At 37.5% G+C, this 21009-nt stretch overlaps 1 protein-coding gene across 1 annotated transcript; it reads right to left on the bottom strand.

Annotated features, from left to right (window-relative positions):
• Window positions 1-279: 279 nt before the first annotated feature.
• LOC122570931 (zinc finger CCCH domain-containing protein 28-like) lies at window positions 280-15210 on the bottom strand. Its single transcript, XM_043733949.1, has 3 exons — window positions 14810-15210; window positions 8245-8329; window positions 280-7234 (listed from the first exon to the last, which is right to left on the bottom strand). The coding sequence occupies exons 1-3, from the start codon at window positions 14900-14902 to the stop codon at window positions 7086-7088; spliced, it is 327 nt and encodes a 108-aa protein (XP_043589884.1). The 5' UTR covers window positions 14903-15210; the 3' UTR covers window positions 280-7085.
• Between the last annotated feature and the right edge of the window lie 5799 nt (window positions 15211-21009).

Below are 21009 nucleotides of genomic sequence, written 5' to 3'. Positions count from 1 at the left end.
AGTTGCAAAGACTGGCAGCAATCGGGACGAATTGTATTTGAACATTTTTCTTGGACTATTATCGAAAAATTCTAACGACAACGATCTCAGTTCACCCACGATCGAAGCAGAGGCATCGAGTTTCACGTGAACGGAAAAATTAGTCGAAAAATCTGGCCTACCGATAACATCACATTAAAAACATCTCGCCGTTATTACTCACGGCGCTATTGAACCACTTAAATGGACATTCGTTTAATTAATTATTGTACTTAGTTTTTATACATACACGATACAACGTACTTGCGTACTTCTCGAATTTATTATACTTTTTCTTTATCTAAATTCTATGTATGTACATGCATATGCTAGTTACGGGCACGGAGGAACTCGTCCGTCTATTATCGATTTCCTTTATCATCTGTCGCAGTAACTCGTCTATCGAACGTTTAGTAGCCCAAAGGAAAATAGAAAATCGAAACAGCTATCCAGAGTTTTTCTTCGATGATGTTTCGTAAGGTGAGCCGAGTTTAAACATTTTCAAGAAACCGTATTTTCCACTAATTCGCGTTAGACCGTACAAGGGAAGTTAACAACCGATCGCTGTGTATCTAGAGACAATAAAGTGTCGGTAAAAAATAGGTAAATGGAAAAAGAAAAGATTGTTCGTATCACGTTCGTGGACGTATCCAACGTTTTAAGAATTCTCGATACTTTGTAAGTCCTGGTAAGTTTCTTTCCTTTCTCTCTCTCTCTCTCTCTCTCTCTGACTCTCTCTCTTTCTCTCTTTCTCAAAGTAACATTTCTACCTTATATACACGAGTACTTTACAAGTGTCGAACTTTCGCTCGTGAATCTTTCCCCCCTAATACCAACAGAGAAACAAAAGGAAATGTGTAACAAGAAAGAAAGCAAGAAAAGAAGAAGGAAAGAATGTGAACGAAAAGAAGAAAGAAAGAAAAAAAACGAAAAACGTCAGTGTGTATGTGTGTATACATATACACGTATATATATATCTATATTTCGATTGATTTGTTCCATTTCGTTTTTCGTTCACATAATTTTCATACACGCGCATCCATTATCCACGAGCATGCGTGTATGCTTTAATTTCTCGTCTCTTGTATATATGTATATACGTGTTCTTTGATTCTTAAATGCTGTACAGGAACATTTATACTTGCTTAATCGTTTAGATCGCACTTTCCATATTTTTTTCCTTTTTTCGCTCTTTTGTATTCAATAATAATAGTTTTAATAACCTATATTTATTATAATACGCTTATATCCTGTCAATTAGAGTACTTTGTTATACTTATGTCCGTTTAAATAATTAACGCTAACGTCCCGTTTCTCGAGTTATCGTAGTTAACAAATCGGTCTTAATAAAAAAATAGAAAATATTAACAATTAAAAGAAAAACAGTTTGTTTCGAAATCGTCTTAGAAAAAACAAACGACGCGACTGTCTCGCTGTCTGTGGACCAGTGTGTGTATCTCTGTATGTATTTGTGTGTACGGAGTGGTAGAGATGCAGGTAGAGATGCCACGATTATCGCTATATTATCGATAAAATATCCGACGAACGTATATAACGATGATACGATATCCGGCGAACAGATTTTGCGACTGCAAAGACTGTACGCAACGCTCAACGAATTGATCGCTAGATTGCGCGTGGTTACGCATTCACGACGAATTTAAAGATGCAGAAATGTAGACAATTTAAAATAGTTAAAATTTGCAGATCCATCTCAGAAGATACGTCTCGTTCGAAGCCGCTTTACGTGCAACGTACATCTTGCACGTTTAATTCAATTTAACTTATCGATAAACCAACGATATAATCGATAATGTTACTGATAACAGCATCTCTATGGAGAATTGAAAAGAGCGCGCAAAGGACCCCGGCCCATCGCGAATAATGACTAGCGCAGCAACGTGTTTCCTCGTTTTTGCAATCTTAAATCCGAGAGATCGACGAACCGGCTCGCTCTTCGAGCCACTTGGTCGGGAAAGTAGGTGAAAGTCTTTCCTGGACGGTCATGTTCTTTTATTTTCTTTCACTCTATATGTAACCGAACTTAAGAAACAGATAACAAGAGAAATAATCATAGTAGTAATAATATTAACTCTCCGTAGCACCTTTCGATTCATTTGGGTACGAGCCAGTATCTTGTTCGAACGTTGGAAAATTTTAAATAAACAAAGTGGCACCGAGAATACTATAGAGAGTTAATAACAAAAATAATGATAATATTAATAATAATAATAATAATAATAATAATAATAGTTAGATAATAATAGTAATAATAATAATAATAATAATAATAATAATAATAGTTAATCCTAGTGATAACAGACATCGAATAAACATGGAAAAAATCAAAGTAACGCGATTAAAAAAAGTCTCTCAAAGAATAAAAAAACTCGTCAATTGAAACTAACGATAGACGGAATAAATACTTCGTTCACATCGCGAAATAGTTTCTCTATACTTTCTCACTGCCTTTTCCTGTTTTTTTTTCTATTTTTTTGTTTTTTTTTTTTTTTGCAAGCTAGTCGCCGATAGAAAGGACTATACGCAATCGCGATATAATACTCTTTACGTTATACGCACGACGATTGCACTACATCGTTACTTTTATTCCGATTGCTACGCTAAACGAACGAAAAATGGATAAAAGGAAATCATTAAAGGAAATAAACGTGTAATAAAATAAAGGTCGAAGTAAACGTGAAGAAGAGGAATACGTGTACGGGCAGAATTAAGGAATTAAATACTAGTACGGTAGATATATCGGTTAACGTTCCTACGCAATATATAAAAAATAAAAACGAACATTAATTGTATAGCTAATATCGTGAAATAGAGACGGGGTGAAGGAGCGAAAGACAAAATGTGTGAAAGTATGTACGGACGACGAAAAACTTCGTTGTCGACGGTGGGTCCTTCGCGCGACACCGGGAAAAACCTAGATCGATCGATCGATCGATCGTCCTTTTAGTCATTAGGCTATCAATACTTATGCATTTATGGAAAATTTAAATATAGAAAAACGCGCAGAATGCATCTTCCTATAACTGTCAGCGTCTCTACAACTGCCATGGTGTTCCACTTAATAGGATAGTAACGTATCGAAGAAAGGGTTTTATCAGCAAGTTGGATTTACACGAAGACAAAGGGACAGCACGGATGTTGTTTGTATCTAGTATTTAAAAACCAATCTTTAAAGATCATGGTATCAGTTTTAGCATTAAGAACGCCATTATGCAAGCAGAAAGTAATTACAGAGTTATACTCAGTCAATGAAAATGTCCGGCAGTCATCTGATCACAGTCAATGGGACTGACAATTATTGGCTGACAGTCATACGAATATCGAAATCTTTTGCAGATTATAATCAATTTTTTACGCTCGGGGCATAAAGCTATCTCTCTTTTGTAAAAGACACGGCAGTTGTAGGAACATCCGCCCTATGCAAAAATATAGAAAGTATCTACGAAATACTCGTTATACTACCTCAAATTTGAAACAAATTTCCGTTTACATTCCGTTTGTTTAGTTCTATGCATAAAAATATGAATTTGCACATATATTCGCAATTTAGTTTCTATTCGCGATCAACGGTTCGCGAACATGGTTCACTGATAGCGCACGTGAATTTATACTTTATCGAAAAATATCATTGGAAACGCAACGTGTTTGAAAGAAACGTAGGAACCGAAAAGCTATTTCACGTCGAATTCGTCTTGCGAACAGCGACAGATATAAAAAAGAATATTTTTATTTCTCGTGTGTGGTCTTTTAACCATTGTCCGTGCTAAATCTTTTTTCTGTACTATCTTCCTTTCTATCTATCATTTGTCGCAAGATTTCCATTACTGTTTAATTAAATATAATTTCTTGTATAATATGTATATATGTATATATGTGGGTATGTGTGTGGGTATGTATATGTATATATACATACATATACATATATATATATATATATATATACATATATTTATCACGTACATTCGTCGTAATGTTAATATTTAAATAGCGTTCACTCGCCTAAGAGTATGTCGATCATCGGTGTTTCCCTTCGCGAAATGGAGACAAACATGAAAAAAAAAAAAAAAAGAAGAGGGAAAAAGTGAATGAAAAGTGTTGCGGAAACTTTGAGACTCGCCGGAAACCACGTCATAAGGCTTCGTACCTTCCTCGGAAGGATACATTCATTTTTGTTTCCTTTACGTATATATATATACACATATAATATACACACACATGTATATATAAGTATAATATATGTAACATATATATGTATATTTATATATAATATGCGTAATATACGTGTATATATTCGTTTCGTCGTTTAATCTACGATTGTAATTCTGCTTTTATTATTTGCTTCCTTTGATTTCCTTCCTTTTAATATTTTCTTTAGCTTGCCGTAAAATTTCTTGCGAAGTCAATGCCTCCTGGCGCGTGTGCACGTACATTCGATCGATCAGCTGAAACGTGCGTGCATACGCGCAATTATATCGACGTAGAAACAAAATATCAGTGGATTTCGTTTAGTGTATATACGAGTATAAAAAACTTCGTTATTCGATATATCGGGGTCAGTTCTCTTTTTTTACTGCGCATACGTCCCTTGAAGTTTGTTAGATTCGGTGATTGCCGTTGCTGGATTTATGGCTGACCAATGTATATCTTTAACCCTCGTGATGATGGTAATCGATCGAAGTTTGCCCGAACTTTGCCAAACCAATTCGACGAAAGAACGCACAGAAATTATTTTCGAGCGAGTCGACGATGAAAAAAGATATTAACGTTAATGGTATCATATTATGTACAATATGACTTTCTTACGACATAAATTATCTTTAAACTATCTCATTTTAATTACTTATCTAGATATATTTATCCATGCTACACACTATATAAAATATTCTATGAAGTATTCATAAAATATCACAATAACGTTTAAACAGAAATTGCGTTAACATTTCGCTCGTTGTTGAAATCATTAATCAACTTCTCCCAGTACGTTCTTACCGATTCACTGAAATACGATAAAATAGCCGAACCAACATCAAAAGGATTAAATAATTCTATCAAGTATTCCCATCGGTCTGAGCCAGCCTACTCGTACGATATGAATTCGTTCGATTGCTACGAACGTGGAGAAATTTTACGATCCTACGACTCGGAATTCTCTGTTCCCGGGAGATCGTATAACTCCTAACCACGTTTCCCTCTGTATGCATAGTACGCGTATAATATACGTACACATAGTAGTAGCAAGATCTTTACGGAACATCAACGCTCTATCAGCGTATTCCCTCGTTTTACTCTCGCGAATATTCGCCTTTCTGTCTAGAAAATGTGTCTCGCGATGAACTGCCAGCTACATCGTCTCGTTTCTTTTACCCGTTTTCGATCAGCAATCGCGTGGAAGAACATAGAAATCTCGAATCCAACAAGACAGTCGAGGCAAATGGAAGTTTTCAAAGGAAATGCGTGCTTTTGAAAACCGGTTGCAAGGTACTTTGAAATTAAAAGATACTTCTAAGTGGATATAGTTAAGAAATCGATAAATGGAGAATACGATTTAAAAAATATGACGAGTTTTCGGGGAAAACGGAGATTTGGTTTGAAAAATTTGACGGCGAAATACCAAGTAGAAATACGTGGACTTTACGTGAAAATCATCGCTACCTCGTTACCTGCGGCGATTCTATTGTAAATTAGGTATCAGAGATTCGATAACAGTCACTTATAAACGAACGACACATGGAATAATCAAAGTTTAGAAAGCTTTAGAAAGATTAGTTAACTCGCGCGATAGTTAAATTTCAAACGAATAAAAACGCTTAAAAAGCAGAAATTGTGAAAATCCACTTGCTCTCTTAGCGAGCTAGACTAGACAGGTTTGTGACTCTCTTTCATGGAAGTCTGAGTGAACGAAGAAGGAAAGAAGGCAAGGTTAAGGAAGACCTCGTGTACTGGCACTCGATCGTGACGTGTTTCGAGCATCCTCTCGAGGACGTTTCTCTCGCTGACGCGACGCGACTTGGCTGATTTTCAATTTCAACGACCACTCGATATGTCTGCTTCAGTCAGAAATACCGTATCCTCTTTTTTCGATCAATTCGCACGAACCGAACGCTTTTATCGTCTTAGCATGGAGAAATTTTCGTTCTCGCGAGATAAACCTCGAACTCTCGAACAGTAAATTACGCTTCGTGGCGACTAAACGCGCAAATAATCTACGAATGGTCTGCTAGAAATCAATAGTAAATTTCCTTCCATTGGGAGTGAAGCTCGCCGAATTGCTTTGACGAGGGAATTGTTTCTACGAACGAATTTAATTTCGTGCGTTTCTTCTTTTTCATCTTCAAGGGACGACATGAGAAAGAGAATGGCCAGGAAGAGAAACGAATTCGTACAGTTCCTTTTTCAACTGGTGAAACGACGAACGACGATTTCATTCCTCTGTCCGACCTTTCCTCTTTGATTCGCGTTTGATACGCTAGCCTTTTCTCCTGATCTCTATCTGGCTCGACGAAAACCTACGCATTGGAGGAGATTCGCAGAGGAGGATGAAATAGAATCGAAACTCGGTTCTTTCGATGTCGCTAACAACGACGACAACGGCGACGACGACGATGACGACGACGACGACGACGACGACGACGACGACGACGACGACGACGACGACGACGACGACGACGACGACAACGATGAAGAGAACGATGAGGACGAAAACATTGAAACACACATTCCCCTTGATACGTCTCTTTTTTTCTTTTTGTTCTCGTCGATCTTGTTCAACGATCAGAATGATCGTGATCCGGCAAAACCTGCGCTTGAGAAGCTCTTGTGTTTGTTCGTTTTCTGGTAGTGCCTCTTTCTCGTTCTCGTCTTTGTTCGTTACTTGTTTTTTTTTTTTTTGTAGTTTTCTTTTTGTTCTTTTTTTGTCCTTTTTTTTTCTTTGTCAAGTCCCTTTTTTTCGCTCTCTAGCTTCTGTTTACTGTATCACTCTTGTCTGTCGGTTCCTTCTTGCTCGCCTCGTCGTGAATTACATATATCCGCTAAACGAGAAGGAGTAACTAGGGCGTCGCAGGCGATGTGATCGCCATCAGAGGTGCTGGCGGCAACGCGACCGGTATGTGATAATATTTACACTGGGGCCGCATGCACGCGCCCTTCACTGCGTCCCTGCACACGGTCACGCGATTCTCGATCACCTCCACGTTTCCTGGAAATGTTCAAACGGCCAACGATTAGACATATGGAAAAATCGATAACAATTTTTGGTGAATTTTAATGTGCCGATGATCTTCGTATAATGACGTTTTATGATTAGCTAAGGATATCTGCAAACGTTCGCTTTCGCTTATAATTTCTTTCTCCATGATGCCAAGGTATTATACTACGTTAATTATAATTATATTTATAATATTTATAAAATGCATATATATATATATCTAATAAGATGGTATTCTGATTATACGATAAACATTACGATTATTTCTTCCTTTCTAAAGTTCTCAGTTTTCTAATTTTCTACGGTCATTCTTTAAATTTACAGACTATTCATGAACAGTTTAGCAGTAAACTATCATTTTTATTAGTCGCGGCTTGCCAGTCTAGTAATTCGTGACTTTGACGAAGTTACGTGCAGTTGGAAACAGCGGTGACCAATAGATTTGTCATCCGTCGCACATTACGAGCATGATTGTTTTGCGGCGAATGCGTGGTCGTCAACTGCAAAATGGCTGCAAAATACAAATGCTCTTTGACCGGCCACTCGATACGATATCTAGGCCGGCACAAATACACCGATCTGGAATATATATAATTCGAGAAATTTCTACATTCTCTGTACATCGAATCGGTTTTAAAGTGATATCTTAATTGAACAATCTAATTAGTCGATTCTTTTTACCTCCTGCCACTGAATTTTCAAATACTTTAAGCTCATATTTGAACAAAAAAGTTATATTTCAGCCAAAGTCTTTTAATCTCGGTAATAACGCGGAATAACAACCTGTGGCATTGTACTCACCATATTGTGTGGCTGAAAGAAAATTCAATTAATCGTTCAACGGAATAAAAGCGCAACGGAATAAGAATAAGAAGAGAAATAAAGGGACTGTTAAAAAAAGAAAAAAAAAAAAAAAAGGAAAGGAACGACAAGCTTCGATCTTCAACGAAATCGCCGCAAGTTGGCGAGAGGAACTGCGGCAAATGGCGCCGGAAACTCACCGTCACTGAGATGGATAAACTTGCAGGCGGGACGGTTGCACACTTGTCGATTAAAATCTTGGCACACCGGGAGGGTGTCCAGTAACTGAAAGAAAATGTTCCAGGTATTTTTATAAAACGGATAGTTTCGAGATTCACGCGAACAATAGTTACAAGGAAAAGGAGGGAAAAAAAAAACAACTTTCAACAGTGTCTCGCATCAGTCGTTCCTCACAAGCAGACGCCATTCGCGCGTTTCCACAAACAGATCGAAGACAAGCGTCTTGTCTTTCTCTCACAGAGACACCCACACGCACACATGTTCTTTGAAAATCATTGAACACACACATTCAAACTCATTTCAGTGTTAGAGCATATTCACGGTACATTACATGCTCTAAAAAATCGGATCGTATATGAATATTAATTAATTGCTACTGGCACACGAATAATCGACCGAGCGTGATAGATCTTGTACGATTTGAACGATTCTTTTCTTCTGGTTCGTGTGGTTCGAAAAATAGTTATTCGCGGAGGTCGATTGTTCGTGCAGGTCGAATTAAGAAGAAAATTTGCAGTAGAACTTTTCTTTTTCAAACTGGTCATTCCCTACTTTCTCTATCGTGAGTCGAGACATTGTACTCTATGAGACTGATTACTTCTTTACTTTTTCATTCGGTATCGACGTGAAGCAAGTCGATCATTAGCTTGCTACTACCGTGATCGTTCTTACGACACGACACGACACGACACGACACGACACGATACACGTTCATTGAAAGAATTGGTGTGATTCGAATGGGCGAGAACAAAGGACTCGTTTCACTTTTCTATGCGAACTGTTTATCACCCGTGAGTCTGTAACATATATGTAACGATTTTATCTATCTGTTTTTTGCCATCTTTTCTCTATTCGATTTTCTCTTTTTTTTCTCAACATTCCCAACACTTCGTGTGCAAGGAGCGTGCCTATAAACGAGGATCGTTTGATTCGCAAATTTTCATCACGAGGCATTCGACGTAGGAATTATTGCGCTAGAAAAGACTGTATCTTGCTGAAAGTCGATTTTAAGTTACTTTACGTGGTAGAAATGAAACAAAATCGAGTAAACGAGATTAAGTTGAAAATGTAATATATCGGTATTCGTTCTTTATGTAAGAAAGAGTTTTAATCAATTTGCGAATCAGGTGTGGAAGCCCTCTTCTCAGCGGGCCATTCAGCACAATGACTAGACTGAAGTATTAGTGTTAACAAAATCTGTGTATGGAATACAGGAAGGCAACGAGCATCGCTCGTCTAAGCTGTTCCCTTTCTTTTTTCGATTCTTTGACTGGGAACCGAGGGTGCTAAACAGTGACTTTAAAACGCAAAAACCTGGCTGCAGCAAGATGAAAAAACAACAATCGTAATACGTATATTGGTGTGCATGTATATATATAATATGAGCGTGGCTGAACAACACACGAGAATATATCCCTCACTACTTTTTCTTTCTTTCGTGTAAGCTCTGATCAGTCGAAATACATTTTTACGATTTCCTCAGTTTTACGAGCTTCGCAGAAATTTGAACGAGAACGACGAACTTTGAGAAAATATCATTCTCAAATATCAAGACAAAAAAAATTAAAAAATTGGTAAGAGAAAAAGACACGAAAAAATGCCAGTTTCAGATTATCGAAACGAAAAATGTGAATTACAAGAAAAAACAAAAAAAAAAAAAAAAAAAAAAAAAAAAAAAAAAAAAAAAAAAAAAAAAAAAAAAAAAAAAAAAAAAAAAAAAAAAAAAAAAAATAAAGAAAACAAAAAGAAGATAGATCAATAAGGTCAAGAGTCGATAAACGAAGGAATTTTCGAACGATGAAAATAAAAAATTAAAAGGCTCAGGTGAAGCGAGATATTTCTACCCAACTACGTTACTATCCGTTCCTTTGATTACCCCCGAGCGAAAGATGTTATGCATATTATATGTACACACACACACATAGAAACACACACGTACACTCGTATCTAGGGAAAGATTATCGATTTACATATATATATATATATGTATATATATACGTATACACACACACATATATATATATGCCCGAGAGAATATATATATGAATATAGACAAATGCAGCAAAAAAAAAAAAGAAAAAAAAAATAGATTAAACATCAAATTCCAGAGAACTGGTATTGGTGTTAGCAAAAAACATTAGGTCAGAAGCAGTTAACAACCTACCAGAGACAGAGTATTATGTATATGAAATAAAAAATGAGAGATAATTAAAAACAAACAAAACGAAGAAAAGAGAAAAATAAAAACAGATGGGGAACAATGAGAATAAAAACAACGAAGTTAATCGTTTAAACAATGGATCGTAATGATAATTGTCGCGAGCGAAAGTAATAGTACCATAGGCTCACCATAAAAGCGTGCAAAATATACTTGTAACAAAAAAGATTAAGATAAACAAATGCTGAACTTGTACTGACAAAAAAAAAAAAAAAAGAAAAAAAAAGAATAAGAAAAGCGACGACTGAAATTAAATTACGTACTCTTCTCTCGTCACGAAGCGATCATCGATCGAATTTCTCTCGCGTGTTATGCAATTGGAAATTGACAACCAATTGGAAATTGCTACGGAGAATAAAATAAAAAAAAAAAAAAATAAAGAAAAATGGAAAATTATGGATAATGAAGAACCTTTGCGCGAGAAACAAGACATAAGATGGTAACAACGAATAATGGTACAGATATAGAGTAACGAGACTAATCGTCAATCGTAATAATCAGAAGAATAACGATAACAAGAGTAAGAATAATAACTATGTAATAACTTTTGCAACTGCGTAGAGATAATTTGCTACAAACACAGAGTCTGGTCATGCAAATAATGGCCCGGGAGAAGGGGGGTTGGTTCATTCTGCTTGGGTGATCGATTAGAGTCGCGATTTTCGACCTTATCTTTCTTTTTCTTTCGCGATGATCGTGTTCCTTTCACGTGTTATCTCTCGATCGAACAGACAGGATTCTAGCAGTGAATTTTTCCGAAAAAACGAATAAACGCGAGAAAAAGGAAGGAAGTAAGCCCCCTCCCCCTAACACGATTAAGGAAAATCGTCTAGTCGATAATGCGATATGTGGATCGCGATGATCTTAACTCGGATATGCTCGTTGTACGTACTTCCAAAAGGATGATAGCGCGATATACCTAATTATATTTCGTACTGTCTAACATCTTTTCGGAAGGATGGTCGTGTTTCGAAAAGTAAACTACCTTAGGTAGTAAAAGCTTGCGAGTGAAATAAAAGAAACGAATTTTGTTGATACGACCGATCGATCGATTCGTTCGAGGGGAGGGGGATCGCGCAGAGACAACGGAGCCCCTCCTCATCACCCAAGCAATTCGTGTGCTGCCAAAAGCCGACTTGAGAGGACCGCCGAAAGGGTTTTTGGTTCGCGTGCGTGAATTACGAGATTTATAGACACACACATCCACTCACTACTAAAGCTACGAGAAATAAAAGGTAAATATAGATAGAGAATATATAGAATAGATAGACACAGGGAAGAGACAAAGAAAGGTGGTAAGATATCCATCGACGGTGGACGAGATATCATCCACGCCAGCGAACCAAACCGCCCGTTGGTGGCTGGACAAAAGTCAGCGGTTATTGACATTCGTATAAAAAATGTGGAGATGGGATGTCGTAAAAGCTGTCAAATTAATAATATTCTACTGCAAATAAGTTCAACGCTAGGTCAACTGCGACTCCGCAACCATAACAATAAGAGCTAATTATGCTCACGAATAAAAGTGTAGGTTCAATCATAGAGAATACAACGTATGATTGAACATTAAATAGAGACAGAGTACTAAAACGAAAAACAAAAAATAAGAAAAAGAAAAACGTCTACCCGATTCGAAGAGAGAGATCGCGAAAAGTAATGCTAACAAAATGGCGATCGACGCTGCGTATCGTCTCACGTTCTTTCTTTCTTTCTTTCTTTCTTTCTTTCTCTTTTTTCTTCTATGCACTCGCTAGAAAGCTTTGTCAACGTGTTTTCTGCGTTTTGCTCGTTGATAAATAAAAAAAAAAAGAAGAAAAGAAGAAAAAGGAGATACGCTACAGCGAGAAACCTGTGCCCGCGGCCACGCGTTTTCGATTCTTGGCCCCGTAGTCTGATTTTGTAGTAGTACTATTTTTTCCTTCTTTTGCCTATCGTTTTCCCGGTTACGTAATGCGTCAGAAGCTCTCTATGCAAGCGACAGGATTGTTCCGTGTTTTCGATTGGCGACAGCGGTAAATTAGAATGGTCTGGAGAGCGTTCAGAGAGCGGGGAAAAAAGTGTTGCACGTCACGTGGGGAATCGTTTTGAAAATTCAAAAAGCTGTTACTATCGCGATGGCACTTTTTTCCTCTTTTTCTTTTTATCTGCTCTTGTTAAAACACGCGTGTTCTGCGCGGTTCAATTTAGAGGATCACGCCATTGTCGTTTTTATAGAATTCAACATGATCGTTTCGAAAGAACCGTATAGGAAGGTTGGAAACGTAGGAAATGATGATATTTGTCGTACAACTGTAAAAGGAGTGATTCTTTCGAAATTGATCGAGCATTTTTCTTAATGAAATTTTCTTGCGCCAATCTTTCTTCTCGAGAATATCGATTGCTTTCCGTGTACTTTGCTAACATATTAACATCGCATCGTCCCGTATCTCCAAGGCAATGTTTCTTACAAGAAAATTTTATCTTATATCGTCGACTCATGTTTCCATAAAGAATCACCGCTTTTATCAATTGCGCAATCAATTCAATCATATCCTGCCAATATCGTAATATAGACACGCGAGTTTCGAGGTGGCTCGATGAAATTCGAAGCAACACGCAACCGATGCTAATACAGGGACTATATACTAATATTAATATACATGCAATACACGTTCGGACATTACGTAACAACGGTCCATAACCGTGAGAAATTTTTCTAATGCGATTAAAAAATTAATTAAAAAAAAAAAAAAAAAAACAATAGATGCATAGAAAAGGGGCGAAGAGACAAATTGATCGAAGTACTGAAGCGTTTTAGGGTAAAGAGAAAAAATATACAGGGTGCTTCAAGGTAAATGCTATTTGAGATAGTTTGCAAACTAACGGTTGTATAATGGTAAATGGTAAAAAAAAGACTGGATTTTTCTTTGATTATTTACGAGAAACATGAATAATGGCAAATAAATAAAAAGTATGAAATTCGATTTTCTTTCGCCTGACAAAATATTTTTTCTTTTCTTACATATAATAATCTTCGTTTGTCCGTCATCCGTTACAAATCAAAGTTAAGTAAAAAAATATATACAAAACATTCTATTTAGAGATATGAAATGAACAACATAAAAAAGGACAAGTAAAATAATCAGTTTCACCCTTTCCGTCTCTCTCTCTCTCTCTGTACAAAAACGATAGAGACATTAGTTTAAATATTGGTTCAAACACCACTATTCTCAAAGCACCCAATGCTCTTCAAATGCGTATCCCGACAATAAGGTCCACAATTAACGCGCAACGTTAATGAAAGAAGCGTAATCAAGACAATGGCATGATAGATATAATAATAATAATAATAAATATGTATGTATATAATATAACAATAACAATATATATATATATGTATATAATCTATATAATATATACATATATGGCAAAGTCGTACTAATTACTGAATAAGAAGCGTGCATCTCTTTCTTCGTGAATAAGGTTTTCTTTGTTTAAGGGGGAGTGACGACAACGCTTTCGAAATAGCATAATAATAATAACGATAATAATAATAATAATAATAATAATAATACTTATCGACGTAATAATAATAATAATAATAATAATAATAATAATAATAATAATAATAATAATAATAATAATAATAGACAAACACCAGATAAGGCAGTGGTTATTCGCAGTTATAGTTGCGGTGAGCAGTCGTGAGGGAGATGCCCCCAAAAGCTACGTGTTAGCCAAAGTTACCGAAGGTTCAGGTATCACGTCCGATCGTTCCAGTTCTTTTCCAGAAATTATAAGAAGCAAGCTAACAACAATTCCTATCTAAAACGTAACAAACCAAACGGTAAATAAATAGTAAAAAGAAACTTCAGAGCGATCGAACGTCTCCTTCCCCCCTGTTAACCTTGAAGGTTAGCAGCATTAAAAGTTCGGGCTTGCATCAAAGCACCAAGACGATCTGCATGAATGTTAAACAATCTCTTTTAGTCGCGAGACCGTGGACAGGAGATCGTCGTGGGTTTCGTTGAAATCTAGTGAAGTCTCCATGCCGTAGGCGGCCGCCTAGTTTCTTGCTATACCACAAAAACACCATAGGTAGGACTAATACGTCGCTCTCCTGATCATACCGACAGGATCGTTATTGACAAAAAAGAGATTAAAAAGGAACATAAAAAAAGAGAAAAAAAAAACATAAAAGTGAGAGGTAACACAGGCACATTACCACGCATGCATTTCGAATTTCGTTTCACCTGTTCAATCACCGTCTGGCGCTTCTAATGCAGACCCGAGACTGGGTAAAAAACTGGTTACAATAATGAGTCTACCTGTCCGCAGCTGTCTGTGTAGACGACACAGTGAGCGTTTTGGGGGACCACTTGGGCCCCGACAGTGGCTAAGGCTGCTAAGGCGATCCACATGCAGCAAACGAGGCAGTGTTCGGTACGGTTTTTTTTTATTATTATATATTTTTTTGAAGTATTTGGTAGCAGTAGTTTTTTTTTATTATCATTACATATATTATTATTTGGTATATATTTATTTTTAAATTTGATTTGGTTTGGTTTGGTTTTTGGTTTTATTCGTGGTTTTTCATTAGCAGTCGATCGAATTCGGTGGAGAAGGCACCAAAATCAAAGTGAAGTACGCCGAACGTGCCCTCGGAGCACCCAGGTACATGTACACGGAAAAAAAAGAATTCGAGTATGTTGTAGGTAATAGTAGTAGTAGTAGTAGTAGTAGTAGTAGTAGTAGTAGTAGTAGTGGCGGTGGAGGTAGTAGTGGTTGTGGTAATAGTAGTGGTAGTAGTAGTAGTGGTAGTAATAGTAGTGGTAGCGGTAGTAGTAGTAGTAGTAGTAGAGTAGTAGTAGTAGAGTAATAGTAGTAGTAATAGTAGTAGTAGTAGTAGTAGTGGTAGTAGAAGTAATGGTAGTAGTAATAGTAGTAGTAGTAGTAGTGGTAGTAGAAGTAATGGTAGTAGTAGTAGTAGTAGTAGTAGTAGTAGTAATAGTAATAGTAGTAGTAGTCGTAGTAGTAGTGGTAATGGTAATAGTAGTGCAGTAGTAGTAATAGTAGTGTGATGGTAGTAGCAGTAATTGTTGTTGTTGGTTTTATTGATTCAAAGGTGGATATTTTATTATTTTTAAATTATTGTCGCATTAGTCGTCGCATCGTTCGTTGGAAGATGTCCGCCAGAAAAGAGGGAACACGGAGATGTAGTTTTTCGCGATTATTGTTTATTTTTCGCAAAGTTTTGTAATATTTTTTTTAGTAGTGGACATCGTCGCAGCGGTTGCGTTATTCCATTGTTTCACGGTCGGTTTATGGACAAAAATGGTCAACGTTGGCGGCGGGGAATGGCCAAGGGGTTGCAACAGAATGATTGTGTGTATGTCGCGTATGTATGATAAAAATTGTATGCAACACGCGCGTTATCCGTGTATATATATGTATATTTATCATCGTCGTTATACGCGTATCGAAAATTATCGCGCGAGTCGAAGATGTTCGCGAAGCCATGAAATGATGCGTTTTTTCATGTACAAGTGTATTCATATATATATATATATATATATATATATATATATGTATATCACCATTTTCCGTTTTTTGTTGTTGTAGTTTTGTTGCATTTTATTGATATTTTTGACGTTTCGTTAATGAGAAAGAATAGATGCATGTACCAGGGTGTAGAAGATGTATATACGCGGACATACATATGCCAAAAAAACATGGTAAATTATAACGTGAATTACGATTGTCGTCGTTGTTTCACGGGTGATGGGCGGACATGGCGGCGATAATGCGGCAGCGGTGCACACATACCAAGCCAGCGTTCAAATATTTAGTTGTACGTGTGTACGTGTGTGAGTATCGTGTATGGACCACGCGTAAACGCATCGATGACGATCGAGAAAGAGATGGATTCCGCGTGACAACACGTGCAGAAAAAGGGATGACCGGAAGTGGAGCGGTATCAGTTCGAGGAATGATTCCGTGAAACGGCCCATCACCGAGATTCGTTCGCCGACCGAGTAATATCGCGTATATTTAATTTATTTTATCGTCGTGATGTAGAAGCGAGCACGTGTGACGGCAGAAAAAGATTGAATAACCGTGTGTGTATAACGAGTGCGAATTTCACGGAGAAAATGGGATAGAAGAGAGAAGATGGTGGCGAGGATAGTGGGGGAATATTCGAGTAGGAAATAGAAAGTGGACAAAACGGGAAAGTAGGGAAGAAGAGGAAAGAAAAAGGAGGAAAAGGAAAGAAAAGGAAAAATGAAAATCCCCGCCGAATAGAAACGAAAGGAAGAAAAATTAAAATAGAAAGGGAGGGAAGAAGGAGAGGAGAAGGTGAGGATCGGTCGAACGTGTAGAGGTTCGTTGGCAGCGCACGGATCGGGAAATGGTCACAATCGCCACATGAATGTAATTAATCGGAGAAGGAGTATTCAGGATTGGATTTCGCAGCAGTCGTCGCAGATTCCGTGGAACGGGTGGATAACTCAGGCACGTACGGCGTTTCAGGATCAATTTCAGGATCGGGAGAGGGTGATTCGGGCACGTGCGTTAGAGGGCCGGTGTGGTGCGGTCGTGGTGGACGTTGGCAGAGAGAGCGAGAGAGTGAGTGTGTGTGTGTGTGTGTGAGTGAGTGAGTGAGTGAGTGTGAGTGAGTGAGTGAGTGTGTGTGTGTGTGTGTGTGAGAGAGAGAGAGAGAGAGAGTCGGAATAGTAATCGTCGACGGAACCGGAATGTAAGCGTTGACGGGACGGAGATCAAACAATTGTATGCGTGGTAATTTTCGATCGAAAGACGTGCGGTGGAAATCCAGGCGAGGGCAAGCATGAAACAGAAAGTTTAAAGAGAAGATTATGAACGATCGCGCGATTCAACGTGCAACTGATTGCTTTTGCTATCTGGGATCGAATATGTGTGTACACGCAGTGAATTGTTCTCTTTGTTTCCTTTTGCTAGTATGTACCCATGTATATGCGTTTATAGATATTAGGTTGTCCTGTAAATAAACGTCGAGATGCTGTCTCAACCATTCGTAAATATAAAAATAATTTGCAGTGGTTGTTTCCGTCTGCGTTATTTTGTTTAGAACGACAGTCATCTCTCGTAAACCAGCGTGTTTGTAGAACGTACAAGAATTGCGCTGTGGGAGAAAAAAGTGTAGCGATGACGTTTATCATGTAACAACCTAATATGCAGTAACTTGTGTATACGTATGTATGTGAGCACGTTTTACGCTTCAAGAAACAAACAAAATACAGTACAATTCACAGCAATAAATATTTAACTACGTGTCTAACATGGTTTCTCGTTGCGTGACGAGCAACTCTTGTTACAAGAAAGCGGAGAATGAACGATTTCGAACCAAATTTTGTTCGATCTTAATGCAATCGTGCTGTTCCGCGATATAGACATTTGTAAATAATAAAAAGATTATATTCGCATGCGCTTAAGCTTCATTATATCAGCTTATGTTCGTGTGATTATGTATCCCGTTCGTATCGTGTGAAAATTTATACATATACAGTGCGTCCACGCTATTAATCAGCGCTTCTTCCGTAAATGGCAAATTTATCCTTTTTTTTTTATTTTTCTAATTTATCCATGGTAGATTTGTGTATCCATTTACGAAGGAGACGTTGAGAAATAACGAGCGTGCTGTACATGTATGTAAATACCTACTACGTGTGTGAATTAACGACGATGTCGCAGCGTTAAAACAGAATCGCAATTATGAAATTAAAATAAACAGAGATAGAGATAGAAATTGCATGAGAGAGAAAGACATAGAAATAGATATAAAGAGATATAGCAAAGAAACAATTTTTATTTCGTTCGTACATGATAGGCGGTGAAAGATACAGAGAAAAAAGATACGAGCACAAGCCATCGATGTCACTTTTATCTACGAAACGCGTGTCGCGTGTTCAAAGCCGTTAAAAAAATGTACGATATATATTTATAACTACGTGCGCGCTAATCAAAATACAGAGAAGAAGCGATGTATATACGCGTCTAAAGAAACAGTCTCGCTTGGTAAAGCGAGATTATTACGAATTAATTAATCGTGAAGCGTCGAGGTGCTTGAAGCTTGCATATGCGACAAAATAAAGTGCTACTGCGATACTTACATCGGAAAGAGTGCTTCACATCGGTTTCTATATCGACACAGGTGTATACAGATTAGACAGAACTACGATTTGACCCGATATCCAAATACGATATACGCATATCTATATATTCTCTTTTTCTTCGAAAGCATCTATCACAATTTCGGGTCCGTTCGGTTGATTCCGTTCGAACGTATCGTTCAAGCTAATAGTCTGATCGCTCGAGTCGTATTTCAAGATATTCAAAACGAAATTACGCTGGACGACAGGGGGAATCGGTTCTGTCCATTCATATCCACCGATCGGCCGTCATACGTTGGACGTTAGAGTGCGGCGATAAACCATCGGTCAAATCGTCCTGGCCATTCGAGTGCAGCTCCGGCTTAATTTGCTCCAGCTCTGTTCGTGCGGTGCCATGAACATTTATTTTACGTATTCGCGATATGTAATGGCATCGACGAGTACTTTTCGCGTTTATTTTTTCTTTTTTTGTCTGAAATGGTCGCGGCCGCGCGGAGTCGCGCGTACGTTTCGTGTCACTCTTATACTATGATGAAAATCATCGGCATATATCTATACATATATGCGTGGTTAACGAATGATTCGAAAGGTAGCGTCGCGATAATGAAAACGAATAACGTAATCCTCGACGAGGAAAGAATCGATCGTTCTGACACCGATACTTTTTTCTTTTTTCGTCACTTGCTATATTCACATTCTCATAGTCTTTTTTTCGTATCTCTTTCGTTCATTTTGTAGTCGATGACACAGAACGTCGCGTAGCGTCAAGATTCGTGAAATCGCCGAACAATTCTGCGTAGCACTCTTCTCGCCTTTGAATCGCAAGGCAATTTTTAAAGCGATCGAAACAGGTGAGGAGGCCTCGGCGCGTTATAGTACTGTATATATATATATATATATATATACATACATATACAGTATATATGTATATATATATATATATATATATATACTTGATGCGATCAAAAGCGTGGATTATTTTATATATATATATATATATATGTATAGAGATATGTATAAAATATACATAGGTTGTAAATAGAGATGCATGAATACAGCCTGTTTCGGTAACACATCCTTTGGAATCACGATCTCTCGGTAATACCCGGTTTTGCTTCTGGTTTACCGAGACTCGATTCGTGTTGCAAAGGTCTCTCTCCATGTGCCAAGCAATTACAAAACAATTCAGTAGGCACACGCGCGAATTTCTTACACAGGCGAGATAGCGGCGAAATAATATAATAATCGAAGCTGAATAAGAAGCCGACCGAACGCAAAGGTGGATTACTTGGATCGGAAGTTACTTCGAAGAAGGTCGATTTCCATTCCTTTCTACGTTTCTCGTTCGATCGCCGATTATCCGTATTAGACTGTCCGATGTTTCTTCGTGAAATTTCAATCTAATTCGATGACATTTAAATCCGGCTTTCTCACCTCTGTCTCTTGGGTATACGTATTTTGCAACGTGTTCCTTCGAAAAGTTAATTTTACTTTCTCTTACTTTGGCTATTTGACATTTGGCTAATAAGGTATATCTCGAGATGACTTTTTCGAATTCCAATTTTAAAGAAGATAACTTTAAAAGATAGTCGATCGGAAGCACAACTCCGGTAGCAATAGTCGATTCATATGTTTCGTATCGACCTTCTTCTCGACGATTATTAGTAAAATCGTAATGGAAGGAGAGGAGAACTCTCTCTAATGTGGCGATTGTTGATAAAATCGTGGATGAGGGAGAGGTATATCGACGTGACAAGATATACGGATAATATACCTAGACGTTACTCCTCTGTGTCTCTGAATTTCGCAACTAAAGCGCAGGAGAAGCTGTGGTAGAGGCGGAAAGGTCAGGAACATTTATATATAGATGTACAGTACATATATAGGATATATATATCTGTACATATGTATATAACGTAATTTTACGTTTAGAGAGACGAGAAAGAAATAGAGAGTAGTAAAAAAAAAAAAAAAAAAAAAAAAAAAAAAAAAAAAAAAAAAAAAAAAGAGAGAAAAAAAGGGAAAATGCGAGCTGTACGCTCGCTTTGACGGCGTCCGTCATAATAAAGAAGCGGCTAACGTCTACATACAAGGTTTCAGAAAACGACCGTGTGCTTGGCATCGTGTAAATTCTAAAGTGTGCGCCCTTTGAAGCGAGACGGAAAAAACAATTTCCACGAGAAATTCAACAATCACTTTCTTTTTCACTCTCCTCTCTCTTTTGATCCATCGAGTACGCGAACAGCTTTGAAAACGAATCGAAATAAATAATCGCAGAAATAAAATCGCGCAAATGACAAACGAAATTGAAACACCGGCGAACGAAATACATGAAATATTGAAAATGATAATTGGGTCACTCTGCCGATAATTCGATT

The sequence above is a fragment of the Bombus pyrosoma genome, linkage group LG9 (genome assembly GCF_014825855.1).
Source record: "Bombus pyrosoma isolate SC7728 linkage group LG9, ASM1482585v1, whole genome shotgun sequence".
NCBI lineage: Eukaryota > Metazoa > Arthropoda > Insecta > Hymenoptera > Apidae > Bombus > Bombus pyrosoma.
The sequence above is the reverse complement of the archived record's forward strand: the minus strand, read 5'-3'. Positions and strand labels throughout refer to the sequence as shown.

What these genes read in the sequence shown, in the direction of transcription:
- LOC122570931 (XM_043733949.1), bottom strand. Translation starts at nt 14,902, where the DNA reads ATGTGGATCGCCTTAGCAGCCTTAGCCACTGTCGGGGCCCAAGTGGTC. An exon ending in ACACAGACAGCTGCGGACAG is followed by an intron (nt 8,330 to 14,809) that starts GTAGACTCATTA and finishes ATTTTCTTTCAG; the next exon opens with TTACTGGACACCCTCCCGGT. An exon ending in GTTTATCCATCTCAGTGACG is followed by an intron (nt 7,235 to 8,244) that starts GTGAGTTTCCGG and finishes GAACATTTCCAG; the next exon opens with GAAACGTGGAGGTGATCGAG.